The sequence below is a fragment of the Falco naumanni genome, chromosome 5 (genome assembly GCF_017639655.2).
Source record: "Falco naumanni isolate bFalNau1 chromosome 5, bFalNau1.pat, whole genome shotgun sequence".
Taxonomy (NCBI): Eukaryota; Metazoa; Chordata; class Aves; order Falconiformes; family Falconidae; genus Falco; species Falco naumanni.
This window is the reverse complement of record NC_054058.1, coordinates 91,356,192-91,374,352: the sequence shown is the minus strand read 5'-3', so window position 1 is coordinate 91,374,352 and position 18,161 is coordinate 91,356,192. Positions and strand designations below refer to the sequence as shown.

The 18,161-nt window shown below is 37.3% G+C and overlaps 1 protein-coding gene across 1 annotated transcript in view; it reads left to right on the top strand.

The window, feature by feature from the left end:
* Positions 1–18,161, top strand: part of CPNE8 (copine 8) — a 109,968-nt gene that overhangs the window by 66,642 nt on the left and 25,165 nt on the right. The window contains 2 exon segments of the mRNA XM_040594032.1: positions 6,379–6,432; positions 9,474–9,535. Coding sequence (XP_040449966.1) covers positions 6,379–6,432; positions 9,474–9,535 — 116 coding nt within the window.

Here is an 18,161-nt window from a genome sequence, read left to right as displayed (position 1 = left end):
GTATGACATAACTTGGAGTAAATAGTGGGTTACCCCCGTTTGTGTAGGAACAATTTGTCATTTAATTCTCCTTTTGCCAGCTGTTACGTGCATTGTATACTGTTTTCTCCTATCCAAAGAATTATCTGGTGATGCCTATATTCAGATGCAGAGTCACATGCCGTTGTGACTTCAGCATCTTTAGAGTTTTGATGCAGTGTTTACAAGTGACAAAGAATTTATCTTACTTATTGGTAGGGTTCTTCATGTGGTCAGTTACTACCTTTGCTTAAAAATTTGCATCTCATTTCTGGTTTAGGATTCATACATCTGTCAGCTACTGGGATTGACAGGCAGCTGTCAATTCAATTACAGAGTTTTATATTGTTAGATGACATCTAACTGTGGTAAGACCTTATTGAGGATCCACATTCCCTCGTAGTCTTTTTTTTCTCTTCTCTGTTTTCCTCAGGGTCTTGTGGACAAAATTGTGCACACTTGTTTATTTGAGCTCTATTAAGTCCCTAGTTTAAGACTTCTTTCTTAATCTGAGATTATTGGGATTTTCAAAACAGGAAACTTTTCTTTTCCAGGAAAAAAACTTTACTGAATCTTCAAAATATGCTGCAATTTATTCTCAGAAGCAATAAATGAGTTTGTGCAAACAAAAATTGGGATGTAATTTTGGGCATTTTTTTTTCTTTTTTTGGAAAGGTCCCTTGAAAAATTATCCCAGATTTGGGCACAAAAATTGACGGCATAAAAAAAAAAAAGAGTCTGAGCATTAAGAGTCCTTCATTAAAACTTCATTTTTAAGTTAATATCCCAGAAGAATCTCAGTCTGGAATAATAAATGTATCGTGAAATTTCAAAATGTGTTAAATACAGAGAGGGAATATGAGGAAAAGATTTAAAACGTATTTTGTCACCGAGAAGAAGTGTCAATTTAGAGACTTTTCCTAGGGAAATACATTACATTCTGGAGTGTTAAACTTCAGTTTATGTTTTCATAGATCCAAGAAATGTCTTATTCAGTTTTGAGTCCCCATTATTTTTATGCATAACTTAGATCATTTCAGCTTTATCTTCAGGAGGTAACAGTCTGTAGTACCATGACCTCACATACTGCAAATGTGCTCCCCAGCTAGAAGCAGTACAGATGAGTTAGGGTCATGGAGCATCTGAGCTAGTAAGTTCTGCCTGGATTGTCTTAAGTCTCATGTTCTGGTGCTGATACAACATGGTTATCCTCCTTTCAGGACCAGAGTCTACCTGCATTATGCTGTGTGCGCGCACTGGCACATCTAGGTCTGTGTCAAGTGTCTGCACTGTATTGCATTGTGTACTTGGAGTTGTCTTCCAGAATTCCTGTAAAAGGAATTGGTTTCTTTCCCATAGTAAAGCAATGTGGAGTGTTTCAAGTTCCATCTCTTTTGTTTTGGGGGTTTTTGTCATGTGTGAGTGTGAGCGTGCGTGCTTGTGAGTGATAGGCAACCAAGTGTAGTTGCCTGATTGCCCTGTGTTCTTTTTACCATTCCTTTTTCACCCAGCAGTAGCCTAGTGCTTAGGTGCACAACAGTACCTAGGCATCTATCTGATTCACCATTCTGATGATAAGCATTCTTGATGCATTGGCTCAAAATCCCACAGCTGTCTTGTGATGCAGATGTGGTGGTGGTGTTTGGGAAGAGGTGGTCTTCTTTAGAGCAGTGTAACCATAAAGAGATACTTACTCCCTGCAAGGGCTCAAAAGCAGCAATTTTCACATGGAAATAATGCATGTGTTCCGGACACCTGTGTGAAAATGTATGCTAAACCATTTTGATATACGTATGCATATGTCCAGCCATTTGTGTTAAAGCTTTTTAGCACCTTCCATCTCACACGTGCTCATAGGCAAAGTGTATGGATTCCACCAGATATTTTCAATTTCTCTAAGGTGAAGTACTGAGTCTGTAGGTTTTGCTCTGTAGGTCTTTCATAGCCTCACTTACTGAGACTTGCAAAGAGCCTTTGCTTTCTTTGGACTTCACTATTTTGTTGTCTTTCTCGGTCAATTCTTCTCTCATTTTTTGCTGCCTTCCATTTCTGGTTATGAGCATTCATACAACACGAGAAAACTACTGTTTAGGCAAGGTACGGTCTGTGCTGTATTTGCTGTCCTAAGTTGTTCATATACTGGGGATAGAGGAACCTTAGAAGAGTCTGAATATGAAGTTCATATTCAGTACTTCAGATCAGAGTCATGAACCCAAAGAACTGTGTGTTACAGGTAGACATTTTTGGTGTGCATTTTTTTTTTTAATGATTTCCAGGCAGTATATCTGTCTGATAACTCTTTGACAGATCCTTTATGAAAATAAACTGATTATAAAATATGAGATCTTTTGTCCCTTTCAGAGTTTATAAATAGTATTAAAGATAGGAATGGTCCAGTTTTGATTTTAGTTGTGTTTTCTTTCCTTTCACTTTGAAGAGGCTATAGGCTCCTAATGCACTTACAAGGTGTTTGTATCAGTTTAGCAATGAACATAACTCAGGAGAATACAGCATCTGCCAAAGTGCCTAAGGGAAATATAGGAAAGGTGACAGCGCATTCTGCTAGAAATTGCCTCCATTTTGCCTTGCTTCTTGGAGCCTTGCTCTTCTGGGTTAGACCTTGACTCTTATCCTCATGTGATAGATTGCTGTCATCACACGACAGTACAAATGCCCATTCCTGGGTCTGATTACCAGCAACATTATTCTAGTTAAAAGCAGCCCTCTCTTGGAAAATGCCATCACATACAGAGCCCTCCCACACTCTAGAAGTTCTGGTAGCGTAAAGTGGCTTCTCTTAACTGCATCAGCAGTTTCAACCCTTGTCTTATATAATGCAGACCAAGTACAGGAACTGAAAAAAAAAAAAATAAAGAACTTAGCATTTCTTTTCCCTTGTTGCTTTGAAAATCCCTGAAAGTATTTCTTCTTTCCGGTATTCTAGAGGTCCTTCCCAGCTTCTACCTGGGGCATTGTGTGTGATATTTTTCTTGGTATGTCTTAGCAACTCTATCTGTGATCAACAGTGTTGCCAAAAGCCAAGATTTTGATCTTATCCCTCCCTCCCCACCTTCCCCAGGGGAAAGTAATATCTGAGTCTCCTCATCATCAAAAATGGTCATTTGTACTATCTGAAAAAACAGGAATTGTTTTTTCCACCAAATCTCCCTTTAACATAGTCTTGTTAGTATGAACATATCTTCTTCCAAATTAGCAACTAATTTGCCTTCAAGTTATATTGCAGGTAATCCAGGCATTTCTGCTATGTGATGCCGCCTGGTGACGTGTGGATTCATATGGGCTGTAGTTCCTTTTGGGCTGGTTCCATGACTAGCTGTCTGGAGGCTGCAGTTCTGTTCCCTTTGTCCATTCTGGTAGGGGAGCCTGTTCCTGAATGTAGACTCACATATGTGTTGGGATTGGTGGAACTCCTGACCAGCTTGTCTGCAAGATCTTCATTGATGCAATCTTAATCCCATGGGCTGGAACTTCTTTCAGTTCTGCTTCTCCCAAGGGTGATTCAGGTGTAAGACAAATCCAGCTAATTAGTCTTGATTATCTTGGTAGACAGTTTAATTTCAAGACCTCTTATCTCCCTCAGAATACATACTTAAGGCCTTCTTCCAGGTTTTAGGTATGCTTTTTGAAGGATTTAGGTTAGCTTCCACACTTGCACCATGAGTTCCAGCATCATGCGGTTTCCGTGCCTGGTGTCTCTCAGAACTGAAATGTGTTTTTTCTTCCTCATGCAAGGATATTCTTGCTAATAATGAGAAGACAAGCCTATGTGGCTATAGCCTTGGTTTTTTTCTTTTGTATCGGGTGCAGATCTTTGTCATTCCTTAAGCTATCCTTTAATTGGTCTTGGACTACTGCCATTAAACTTCCAGTATCTTATAAAATTTCATATTCCTAATATAGGTCATCACGAATATGATGATTTAAGCAAGCATGAATGCAAGGTACGGAAAAAGGCTGCTCCAATTATATGCTGCACTTTTATTTTGAAGATGAACAAAAATGCTACTATGCAAAGCAGGACAAAGATAACTGAAAGCCATAATTTTTTTTTCTTATTTCGATACAAGATCAACCCCAGAGTTACTGTGATTTACAGCGGTTTCCTATGGATAATGTCACAGCAGAGATTACTGTGTGCAGTGAAAATGTCCTCTCCTGTCGTATCACTGACATGACTCCTACCCTACCAGGAATATTCTGTCATAACATCTTAAGTAATTTTGCGGTTTCTTAAATATAGTATCAATACCTTACTCCCAGCAATAGCATACATTTCCTGAGCATCTCATGTTTGCCTCCCCACATTACAATCCTCTGTACTTTGGTAGTGCTTCTACATAATCAGTCTATGCAATATCAGAATAAAAGAGACTGGACAAATTCTTTTGTAATTGTTTTGTATTTAAAAAGTGACCCAAGGCAGATAGAGAAATTTGTATTTGAGTGGGTGTTCCATATTTTCAGATTGCTAAAACAAGCTCTTTTCAATTGACCTTTTTTAGTAGGTAAGAGTTCATGCATCTTCCTAGATTACTGCAGGGGTGTGAGACTTTCAGAGGCTAAAAAGTAGTGTTTTATTTATAAAGTGATCTGAATTTTGAGACAAAACCACATAAATGTTATAATAATCATAGTACCTGGAATTACAGGAGAGAGATAAGCCATCATTAATTCATCTGTGAGCCCAAGTAGATGCCTTGTTTTCCCATGATATTTCACTCCAAGCTGTAGTGCATTTCCTAGCAATTCCTAAGAAGCCAATTGTCAAGTTAGCTGAAACAGAAAGTGCAGACGCATCTCCATTTTGGCATTTAATGACTGCTGGCAAAAAATATGCTGCTAACTCAGGCCTGACCACTGGATTCTGGAGCGCCGTGAATGAAGGTCCACAGGGCAGGCAGGCAGTCTGTTACCGTCACCTTCCTCTTCTGGGCAATTGTCAGCAGGAGCCACTTTCTGGCTAAGATTCTGGTTCAACAAGAATTACTGCATTGTTTGTAAACCACCGTTACACAGATTTTATCCATTTCTCACCAGTCAAGACACTGTTAATAGGAGGGACGGGGGTTATTGGGGTCTTTTTTGAAGTGTTGAAAGGTTTATGTGTGTGTAAGGCAGTAAAAGCTTTGAGGAACACTTACCAGATGGCTGTGTGGCGTACTGGGGGGAAAGAGTCACTCTCATGTAGCCTGTTCGGAAAGACCTCAAATGGTAGTTCTGTCTTTCTGCCTTACATTGCACAGCATTTCTGTGACCTTTAAATATAAATTCATTTTGGTTGAGTGGAGAGAATTTTTGGAAGACATGTATTACTATGTTTCCAATTTTCAGGCAAAATTGTTTAAATATTTTATAGCAGTTTAGTGACTAAAATTTCAGCTGGGAATGTTTTCGTTCCTTGTCATTCACAGAACATCTGTTAGTACTTTACAGTAAAACTTGGCAGTAAGCCGCAAGGATTTAAGTTTCCTAGTTACGTAGGAGATAGTTGATCGGCCAAATAAACAAAATAATGTTTTGCTTCCAATTCCACGTGCAATTTTGAAAAGAGCAGGAGTATGTTTTAATGTGTATGCAATGAGACTGACTGAGACTTGCCTTTGAATGGGTAGGTATTCAGAAGGGAATCAATTTTTATTGCTGACGACAGTGAGAAATTGTATAGGTTCCAGACATTCGAGAAAACTGTTAAAGGCTTTGTGGTCCAGTTCTATGAAGATTCTTGTGTATGGGGAGTGCGTTGAGCACCCACAACTCCTGTACATCACTCAGGTGGTGACATGTGCCATTTTCATGAAATTACTGACCAGTTTCTATTCTGGCACAGTGTGATCTGTCCCCCCATTTGCTCTTCCTGTCAGCCTGTCATTGCACCAAACACAGAAACTAGAACAGCTCTCATTTTTCTCAGATAATACTGAGGAGAAGATGGAAACATTAACTGGAATGCGAAGAGGTGTATTGTGAGATGAATAAGCAGTGACACAGTACACTGAAACACTGGAATCAGGAATGCAGAAAAATGCAGAATCTTGTAAAAAATCAAAGACGTGTTTCACTGAGCACTCAGATTTAATGAACACTTTCCCTTCTGCTGCCCCAGTCCCCTATTTGTCAAATGTGACTAACAACACTGTCTTACCTAGCAGGTGCCATGAAGATAAATTCGTCTGTCTTCAAGTATGTATATAACCCAGCACTGAGGGGCCTAAGTAAACAGTATGCTGAATAAATTTAGAATTCATTGACAATAGACTACTTTCTGCAAAGTATCTTAACACTTATCTTTATGTTGAATCATAAATCATGCAGCTTTAATATTTGTGTCTGTGTTTCTAGGTAATAAATCCAAAGAAAAAAGGAAAAAAGAAAAAGTATGTTAATTCTGGAACAGTAAGTAAATATATTTTATGTTACTGGATGCTTTTCTATTGAAATGGAGTATAGTTGACTTGTAATTTAACAGGATTAGAATAGAACCTTCTGTGAAGGCCACAACAATAAAATACTTACTGTTATACCGCATTTATTTTCAGATTTTTTTAATTTGAAGAGTTTGATAGAAGCTGTGTCCAAGTGTGCTGATAAGTTGCCAATGATTTCCAAAATGAGTTATACCAACATTTCAGTAAAATTCTTGAAATTATTGGACTACACACTATTTTTAATGTGAAACAGATCTGCACTTTTAAAAGTAAATTTTCTTCTTAAATTTAGTTGCTGAGCTAGCGTCAGTAGAAGCCAGTATGCTTATCATGGCTAAGCCAAAAAGAGTCAACATTTTAAATTACCAACAGTTTTTTGTGAATTTTTGTTGAAAGACCTGTTAGTATTGTTTGGGATGAGAGTTTAATGTCCTTTTGTTCATATTCCATGTTCGGTTTTACAAGCCTTTTGCTAGCAATGGGAATAATTCCCTTCAGCACTTTCTCAGCTCCGTGTTCTGGCATCCGTGATGTTCGAAACATCTTTTACAAAGAAATTAAGATAAACGTTGAAGAACTGTGTATTGGAAAACATAATCAGATATTTTGTTCGAAAACACATCCAGCATGTGGGGTTTTTTCCATGTGAACGGTTCCACTGCAGTCAGTAGGAGTACTTTCACTCTGAACTGTAGTCTTGAAGGAATGTTTTGTCATTCTCACATTGTTGTATAAGTCTGTTCACCAGTAGGAAAATAAACACTCATTTTATACCTCTGCTTTAAATTGTAAAATATAAGCAGAAGCTGCTTGTCCGTGAAAATTTACCATATAAGATCTGATTCATTAGATAATTTATTTTTGCTAACATATTCCTTTTACTACAATTCAGCATGTTACAATAAAGTTCTATTATGCTATATGAGTAAGTAATAAACTTATCAGAAGCGATTATTTTAAATCAATACTAAAAGTAACTGTACTCAAAATTGTAGATATGAAAACTGGCTTAGGGTACAGAAGATTAAAAAATGTATTTACATATTCAATTTCCCTATTGATTTTGGTTTAAAGTATTTCAAGACCTTCACATATACCTGTCTGCATTTGAAAGAATGTGTTTTACTCTTGTTTGGACAGACAAAATCAACTATGTCTTTTTATCTGTTGCTTCAATTTACATGCAAATTTCCAATAAACAGTTGTTAGCAACTTTCCTTCTTTGCCAGTGTTCTTTACTGTCGGTTTTGTAACGTAATTTCTTTTATTTATCAAATCCTCTTTGTCCGCGTTTACCCTTACTTCTGTTAGTCCTTCAGGCTTTCCTTATGCTTCTCCAAATGGTCACTTTCCGATGTGTTTGCCTGCAGTTTTGGGTTTTTTTCTTCCTGTCATTCACCCAGGATACTCCTTATCCCACAGATTTCTAGATTTTCAAGCCAGGTACCAAGAACATCATTCTCACTAAGAGGAAGTTGGCTTCTGGAGAACTTTAAGTAAAGTGGGTATAGATCATTGACTGCTAGCTCACTGCTGCTTTTAAGAACTATGTACATGCAGTAGCCTTCTTAATTCATTATTACAGAAAGGGTCATTTTTAATTCAGACAGGCAAACTACATACTAAGCAGAAATGTTTCAGAATACATGGTTAGTTTTGAACAAAGCAAAGTAGTGAAACTTAAAATACACTGTATAAAACTTGGAACATTGATAGTCAATGCCTGTATGAAAGTAAACACTTTGGCTGCTTTGGAAGGATGTTGTGTGTTTCTGGTTTTTACCTTTTTAAATCAGGTTCAGTGAAAACATTTACTTAAACTAATTAGGAACGAGATGACCAGCCGTAATAACAGATTAACCATTAAAAGGACTGTGTCCAGTGGGAAAATGCAGATATTTCAGTCTTATATGCAAGACTACTGGTAGTCTGGTAGAACTTTGTTACGGTCTTCTGTTCTCAACTAGAAGGGTAATTTGATGGTTTTAGACTTCGTAAGTCACTAAGATTCACAGAGAACTTGTGACAAAGGAAGTAGGATAGAGGACAGAATTACTACCTATAGTCTCATTCTGAGTCCAAGTTTACAACATAGGAATATTTTCAGGTTTTATATTTTGCTGCAGTTAAAGGCAAATCAAATTTTGTGACAAACTTCCATCCTCTTTTTATTCCTTGTATTATTATCAGTGAATTTGCTTTAAACAGTTACTTGAACAGTTTTCACTGACTACCTGGTGCACTTATGTTGTAAGAAAGTTTTGTGTCACTTTGTAAATAAAACAAAAATAGTTTGGATTTAATTCTTTGCTTCATAAATGTTATGTAATATGTGATGATCTTAAATGCAGGATCTTTTCCATTTGAGTTTATACCTCTATGACTCATGTTCTGGGGGTGCCAGTCACACCCTCAGACCACTGTCTGTGTTTTTGACTTTATCATTTCTGAATGAGCAAAGCTGGGACTGAAGAAAATTTTTTTCTTTGCATCTTTATTCATTCCACTTTAAAATTTTAAATATATTTCATATATATATATATGTATCATTTACTAGTTTTTTGCATTCTTGGCTTGCATCAATACTCAATGCCACTTTTAATGTGAGGTGAGAAATGACATAAATAATTGTAATTGAGTTCTTTTAATGGTGTTGAAGTACTCATAGGATAGATGCATTATAATCTAGCCTGTAATATTCATGTGTAGATGTAGTGCACAGTGATCAGAAGACATATATCTGGTAGACTGCCCTGGAATACAGTCTTCCATCCTTTAGCTTAAAAAAAAGGCAATTGTAGTAGACTTCCAAATTTATCTCTTCCCTTTCAAGAACGGCCTATTGAAATAGTTGTTGTTTTTTTTTTTTTTTTTTTTAATTTTTTTTTCCTCTAATACTGTAGGAAACCACATCTTAATGATACAACTCCAAAAACATTTTGCTTATGTCTCTACTGGTTCAACTGGGAAATGACAATTCATGTCTGACTCTCTTTTATTTGCTTTCAGGTAACATTGCTTTCCTTCCTAATTGAAACAGAAGTTTCATTCCTTGACTATATTAAAGGCGGGTATGTGATTGGCAACAAACCTTTCCTTTTTTCACAGTCTCATTGTAATTCACTAATAATTTGTGTATGTACTTTGCATATGATGATTCTAAGTAGTATCTGTAAAGAACTGTATTGTTTCCTCATTTTAGAGGCTGTACTTTCCTGCATAAAACCTGCAGATAGTTATTGACATAAGTTAAGTTATGGAACTTCACTTATAATGTTGGAATTGGTGTTGGTTCTAAAAAAACTGAGATTGAATAATGACCTCTGACCAGCCAGTGAAAATTGGATTAGCCGAAAGGGAATTATTGATATACTATTAAATTATTAAATGCTGTTTTATTTTTTCTGATTATACTAACTTTTGATTTATTTAGAGCCTTTCCTTTGCAAGGGCATTTTTGCAATACTAATTATGTAAAATGTGTAACGTGTTCTCTTTCTTATTTATCGCCATTTTCCCAAAAGGGAAGTAGAGACAGAAGCATCAAATGGCTTACCCTAGAACATGCCTGGAAATGGGATCGAATCTCAGAAATTCCTGGTTCTTAACCTCCCTGCTAGAACACAATTCTTCTCCAAGATAAATGGAAATAATTTGTTATACATTCCTAGGCACTTAATATGGATTTTTGAGGTATACAGTCTGAATATACATTCCACGCTTATTTTAGAACATTGATTACATGTGAAGAAAGAAATTACTTTTTTTTATGCCAGTCTTCAACCAGGCTTCAGCTGAAATAAAAAAGAAGTCTGTGTTGTGTTTTGACACTAGCAATATAGGGCTTTGCCTTTGTTTCCAACGGTGGTAATCCTGCAGATGAGAATATGCTCAAGGTTTATTCCTAACACATTTATCACTGAAGTTCACTGAGTTAAAGTGATGCCCCCAATCGTAATTGTTAGCTACAGGAGAACTGTCAGTAAGCTATCCCGACTGCTATTGCATTCGGGGTTTTGAAAAAACACAACCTGAGGTTGCACTCCATACTGAAAGGATAACTTGCAAAGGGGATGGATCGTCATTAAGATGTACTCCAAACTGTTGAGCCTAACCGATGGGCCGCTGCACAGTATAGTTTTTTTCTCTCTCAAGGACTAATAGCCTCTTTGATGTTTCAGTTCTCCCAAACAGTTAAATTCTAAAGGTAGAAAATCCAAATTCACTGCTGTTCAATCTCCATCCAAAAAAAAGGGATATTTTCATTTAAGGGTGAATTCAGTCTGTTGTATATCTCAAAACACTGTGTCTTTTGGCTCATTAAGATTAAACCCAACAAGAATATTTTATGCATAGTACTTAAAAATGGGAATGCTTAATTAGGGTTTTTAACATGGAGGTAGAAATAATTCTGTTTAAAATTCTTATTCAATATCTTTGGAGAAATTTGTGATTTGACTTGTCCGTTTGCTTGCTCTTTGGTGGCCGAGCAGATTTTCTCATTTGGATAGGACACAGAACCTCTGTATCATTTCAGATTTGATTGTTTCATATTATTACAATGTTGTATGGTTATAGGTGACCTTTAGAGGGTCCTTTAGGCCCACCATCAAGGCATGTAATTAGTGGGACAGATTCGTGGAGGGGATGGGCTGTGTCAGGGAGCAGCTCTCCCTCCCCAGGATGGCTGGGGACCTGGGAGTGGAGCTGGGAAGCACAGCTGGCAGGGCAGGATCTCACCACCCAGGGCCCAGTTGTACAGTACGTGGGCAAGGCAAGCGGAGCAGACCCAGAGGTTGGGGCCGGGTTCAATTACGAGTCCAGATCATAGGGAAGTTTGTAGTGATGAGGCAGACCGAGGTCAGGCTGGGCAGGCAAACCACAGATCCAGGTCAGGATCAGGTCCAGCAGTTTCCAGGCAGGCCTGTGGTGGACAAGGCAGAGTGGTCAAGCCAGGAATTCAGTCCTTGATTCAGGATCTGGATTAACGGTGTCCACGGCCAGGCACGGGCTTGGCTGAGCTGGAGACCTATACTCCTCTGGCGTATGACGTATGGCCCCTTCTCAGGCAGGGGCTGAAGGCTGAGCTGAAATGGGGCTCCCAAGCCAATGGGGGGCATGTGGTGGAGGGCCAAGCTGAGTTTGTTTAGGGACATTAAAGAGCTTTTTAGTACACTCAGGACTGTGGCACTTTGTTCCAGGATGCTTCTGGACTGCAAACTATTAAGCTGTTCTAGAATTAATATCCTTACCTGTCCAGTTCAGTTAACTGGAAGCATTGCTACCGGAATACTTCTTGTCTCCGTTTGCACTCTTTAGATCCTACAGTTTCTCCTGAAAGACGATTTCATTCAGTTGTTGACTGCATTAGAATCTGTTACATATTAGCAAAGCAGAACTTCTTCATATAGATCAGGCCTGTTGTCGAGGTACTACTACTGCATCTTCAACACCTGAAGATTATATCAACTCTTTCTATGATAATGAATTCTATCAGCACATTTGCTTGACAAGCTGTTCCTGAGGCACCTAGATTGCCATGGTTAGGAAACCAGTTATTTCTGTGTTTCTAAGTCCATTTCCAATTATCACTATGGCTTGTGCCTGCTTTGAGTCCCTGTGTCAGCTGCTTGAGGTAACAGAAGAGTACTCGAAGCACTAAGGTTCTGGATGTGACTTCTGTATGAACAGTCATGGTCGATCTGTTGTGGAACCCTTCTGATTTGTGCAAGTGTTCTGTTTCTAGCAAAGAATCCTACAGTTTGAGCGAAACGAGTTACTTTTATTAGGGCTGTTGTTACCTTTCTCAGGAACATTCCTGTTGTCAACTTTAACAAAGAAAATGGCCATCCATCCACGTTTACCAAAAGTTTGTAGTGAATGAAGTATATGTATACACAAATGCATGAAGAAACAGTTTTACCTGTAGTGTAACTGTTTGTTCTTTGACGTGTGTTGTTCATATATGCCATAACCATCTTATTCCCCATTCCTTCAAAATTCATGTCCGCAAGAAATGTGTATAAGAAACCAAGGCATTAAGTTTTATATCTAAATTTGGAAAGAAAAGAACACAGTGGGTGCATATGTAAGCTTTTCAGGGTCGTTTTTCACCTTTCTTGCTGAGATGTTACAAGTTAATGAACCTAATTATCTACATTCTATAGACAAACAACAGAAATTTTGAATATATATAATACTTGGGTGTTCTTAGTGATATTTTGTTTACATCTCTGTAACTGCAAGTCAAGGAAGACTTGTGATATTAATAATTACCACTTAAGCTTTTTTCCTCCCTTGTATATAAAAAGAGTATAGTTCAGTAGAACACTCTGTGCTTGAACGCATGTAATACTTACAGTTTAATTATTTTATATAGAATCTTGTTTAGTGATTCATACAGTTATTTCTATGTATATGCCAGTAAAAACTGTAGAAGTACTTGTATACAAGTTACCTTTCTGCAACTGTGCCATTTTGCACACATGACCAGGAAGGTGAGACTCAGAGCCATTTTCTTGGCTTCTCTCTTTCTTAGTTCATCTCGTTTAATACTACTGCATATCAATTGCAATCCAGCTGACAGATTTTGAAGGAAGGGAAAAAGAAGGTTTTGTCATTAACCATTCTGTTTTGCCATCAAGTATGTCCTCCAAAATTGTTTGGTTAGTTCCCTGTTTTTCTTCAGTTTAGGAAGGCAAGGAGAAGAAAACACCAATTCTGCAATAGGCACAATATTGGCTCCTCCATAAAGGGATGTTTATGAAATACTTCACGTTCAGAACTTCCTTTGTAATTGATTTGAGGTGGCTAGAACTAATCCTGATTTAATGGAAGTCTTGACAGCTTTAACTGCGACAAATCAGGATTGCAGTATTGATTTCATTTATGTTTTGAGTCTGCATCTCTTTAATCGGGATATTCCATTATAAGGATCATCAATATGATTCTTGTTTTTCTGAAGAGCTTTGAAGAATGAAATAGAAATTTATCTGTAAAGTCTAATTTCATTTTACTACATAACACTGGATTTTATAGCAGTATGGCAGGAAAGAGGTGGATGTCTCTTTTGCATCCGAATATTAAATCAACTAGTGCCATCTTAGTAGCTGGCTTTTCCTTACATCTTGATACTTAGTCACATATTTTGCCACACTGACCTTCCCACATTTAAAATGGGTACATTATGCTAAAAATTGATGTGTATTTCAAAATCAGATTTTTCCTGCCACTTATCAATTAATAATATATTCCTATCAAAACACCTCCAAATACATGAACAAAGCTCAGGAATGTAAGGGATATGGCCTTGAAGAGGAATGCAGTTGAATTTATCCTGGAAATACAGGAATTACAGGAATGACTGTCAAGCAGTTAGTTTATAGTCTGCTCTGGTTTTGTCTGAAAGAGAGACAAGGAACCAAAAAGCTGCACTGGAGTTTCTGTGCTGTTTGACTGATTAGCGTAGGGAGTGAGCTAACAGGTTACTCTAGGCACTTGTAAATAAATGAAATTCAGGAGCTGAATCCTTTTGGACCTCAAAAATATTAAGCCATCTCTTCTGTCCCAGGTTAGTGGAGCATAAGAGGAAATATTTTCCTCCCACCATATAAAAAGCCTTACCTTCATGCAGGTTTTTGGAAATGCATGTTCTTTGGATTCTAAGGGCTTTGGACATACATTTTTAACTGCACTGCATTGAATCATTGATGGTCAAAATGGAAATCTAGAACTCCTTTCATGACAGCTGTTTTCATCCAACCAGTACACCATAACATGTAATGGCATGTCTGTTTGATGTTTGGAGGAGACCTGGTGTGAGGTACAGTTATGAAGCAACAGCTGTCATAACTATATATTTTGGAGGCTTTACCATATATTTCTTGTATCCTTGGAGAGTAATAAGGAGTAATTAGACTATATAAAAGGAAGACCTAGTTGAGCCTTTATCAGAAAAATCTTCTTTATCTTGATACAACATTTGGCCAAGCAAGCATATGCAAAGGGGAAATTATGAAGTAACTGTCACTGGGGACTTAAAATGCCGTGGAAGGGATACAGCTTCTTGGTAGTCTTAGTTACTCCATTAGCTCCATTGCAGAGTTCTGCACAGTAATTGGTCCTCAAATGTTGAATAATAGCTCCCTCCTGCTAACAGAGCAGCTGGTTGTCACTCTGAAGTCACAGGAGGAAACTCATGTTTCTTTCCAATGTACTGTTTAAAAAAACCCTATTCATTACAAATGTTTTCAAGCCTAGTTAAAACCTATGTCCAGGCTTAATTTATTCCCTTATGTATACCAGTGCTGATAGAGCTCTTATTATAAAAGACAAGAGATTTCGCCTTGCTCTGCCAAAGAAACAAACAAAATGAATGCTCTGTGGTTGTGAGGTGAAGATTACTGTTCCTTTTAAGACACTTTCTTCATTTCTTATGGTAGTATAGGATAAAATCACCTGTCCAGGTGTCAAATAGATCATGTCTTTCTATACCAACTAAATTCTGGCAGCGTAGTTGTGAGCCATCCAGCTCTAAATCCATAAGGCACGTTGTTGTGCTTGGGTATTCTGCCCGAGTTCTCCCTTGGGAAAAGACGTTCAGCAGCTCAGCCTGCCTAGCCAGGTGTCAATGCTTTAGTGGCTTTTGTGCAAAGCCTCGTGACTTTGCAACAACACTGATGTGGCGAGTGTCATGAGCTCTTTGGAAAACTATATAGCTGGAAAAGCAGGGACACAGCCTTAGCCAAAGAATTTCCTTATCAGTTTTGTTATCTTGTTGTGTTTTAAAATCAGGCACCTAAAATTGTCTTGAAGCCTTCTATTTTACATGCTTTTTTAGATTTTGAGCATCCTTATTCTGAATTAATCATTTTTATAAAATATATTTTATTTTTATATATATAAACTTATATATAATATATAAATATAAAAATATATATAATAGATTAATTATTAAGGTACTGTTATTATCAACAGATTAACCTTCATAGCAATAACCTTTTTTTTAAATGACTATCGATTACTGTATTTTGTGTATGGTAATGGATAGTCATTAAAAAAAAAGGTTGTTGCTATGAAGGTTAATCTGTTGATAATAGCAGTAACTTAATAACGTGTACTTGATACAGCCTAAGAATTAGTCTGTTAAAAAGAAATAAACATGTCATAGAGATAAAAACAGAAAAGTAGACTTTCAGATAGATTCATCACATTTAATTTGTTTCTAGACTAACATGAGTTACCATGAAAACACTTCTTAAAATGTCATCCAGATTAATTTCCCAGTCATCTCATTTGGTTTCTAAAATAGTTGTATCTAATGTTTTCATGACACACAGCTTTTAAATTAGCCTTCCTGGATCAATTTTTTAGTTACCGCTTATTAATTTTTTCATTAATAAAAGTTAAAAAAATAGAGAAATTAATAGCTTTTCTTAATAATCTTTCAACAAAATACAGGTTTACAATATTACAGCTGCTTTTGAAAATATTTTCTCCAGTGGTACTAATTTGAGGTTTAATTGTTTGTTTGAAAGACCCAGCTTTGTGTTCAAAAAAGGTTTCTGTACATTTTAAAAATTTTGACTACAATGACTGACCTTAATTTTGTACCTTTTTGCAATTTATTATTCCTTTCCTCAGAGGACACTGGTGTCGTCTTTAACTTAGGCTCCTATGTCTCTTTTCCATGAGAACATATTAGGAGAGATGTTTTTAATATAGGGTCGTAGAATCATTTAGGTTGGAAAAGACCTTTAAGATCATTGAGTCCAGCCACTAACCCAGGACTACCAAGTCCACCACTAAACCCTGTCCCTAGGTGTCACGTCTGCATACCTGTTACATACCTCCAGAGACAGTGACTCAACCACGTCCCTGGGCAGCCTGTTCCAGTGCTTGACCACCCTTTCAGGGAAGAATTTTTTCCTAATATACAATCTGGAGCTCGCCTGGTGCAACTTAAGGCAGTTTCGTCTCATCCTATCACTTGTTACCTGGGAGAAGAGACTGACACCCACCTCACTACAGCCTCCTGTCAGGGAGTTGGAGAGAGTGATAAGGTCTCACCGGAGCATCTTTTTCTCCATACCTATGTTGTATGATTTATACGAAACAAAATGGTCATTGAAAATGTAGGGCAATAGAGTGCAGGTTTACCCTAACAGAGTTTGTTCTAGCTCTCCTTGTTCTCTGTAAGACATGAGTGACTTTCCCATAATACAAAGCAACCGTTGCATTAAAAGTGGGATCCAGTTTCCTGAATTGTATAGGCATTTAATGCCATTTTAGACTTCCAGAAATTTCATAGTGTGCTAAGTACCCTGGAGGCTCTAAAATAGCCTTAGGAACCTATATTCAGGAAACTGAAATGTAATCTATGTACAGTCATCTATAAATCATTGAATTCAAGTAATTGGTTTAAGTTCTTGCATGTTTTTCTGTAGCAGTATCATTGCGATGCGCATACAGGTGGAAACAAATTTTGGAGATGTAGACATCTGCTTTGTTTTATAGTTGTTAAATTGGCAGATACTGTCATGTGCATACTGTTCTGCTTGGACAATAGTCATAGTCCAGCTTATAGTGGATTGTAAATGGGGGAGGGAGGGTTTTTTTTAGTTTACCAGGTGGGTTTCTGTTATCTAGAGCAGTATACATTTAATACAGATACACCGCTTTGAGGAATACTCCAGAAACTGATGCTGTCAGTCATTACCTGTAGTAACATGAAAATTGACTTTGTTCTTTTTGCCATTAGGTGTGGGTTTAATATTTTTCTCTTACTTTTGTTAGCCATTTTTCGTTTTAATCTTCTTTTAACAGTGCTTTCTCTTGCTTCTGTCCTGAATTCAGAATCCATGAAACTCTTATTTCTTCTTACCAATTGGATCAGAATAGCTGATAGAGGAAATGAGTTTACAAATAAGTTTTGCTGTTCTTATGCAGAAGAAAAGCCTTTTGAGGGTTTTTTTTCCTCAGTTGCACATTCTTCAGCAAGCTGAAGGATTTCTGTATTTGATGTGTCTGACATGTAACGCTTGGAGGAGTCGTCTTTACTCTCCAAAAATTGCACCACACCAAAGCCCTTAAAATCTAAGTACAAGGAGATTATAGCCCAAAAGCAGTTTTGCTTAGCAGTGCCAGTAAGAACTCTATGCATAACGCTAGAAATGGTATTGTATTAGACTTTGGTTGTTGTTTTTCCTAATCTTTCTTACCTGAGGAAGAAAACTAGTTGACATGCACTTCCTAGGATCTTTATTCTTACAACTACCTGACAGTGCAGAAGGTCATTGTGATTAAGAAGCTACAGGGCCTGACATTTGGGTACAGATCAAACAAAATCTGACTTGTCATGCCATTAAAAATTTTTGGGTGAAACTGCATAAAGCAGAATGCAGAATTATTGGCAGAAAACTTCTGTCATAAAGCTTCTATCTTTGAACTTTCCAGAGATTGCAGCAGCTTTCACTGGTTTGGTTTTTTTGTTGAAGTCCACATTGAGGCAACAGCGTTTTTAGTTGTATTCCGGGTTGACCATGTTCCAAGGACTCTTCCTGATACTGTGGGCATTGGTGGGCTTTTACTGCTTTTTGGAGACAGTCCATCTGTAACCTAGCTTAGCGTGTGTTAGCCTTGATCAGTATGATAAAATGATTCCATGTGAATTGTTTTCATACCCAGCTTTTTATGAAG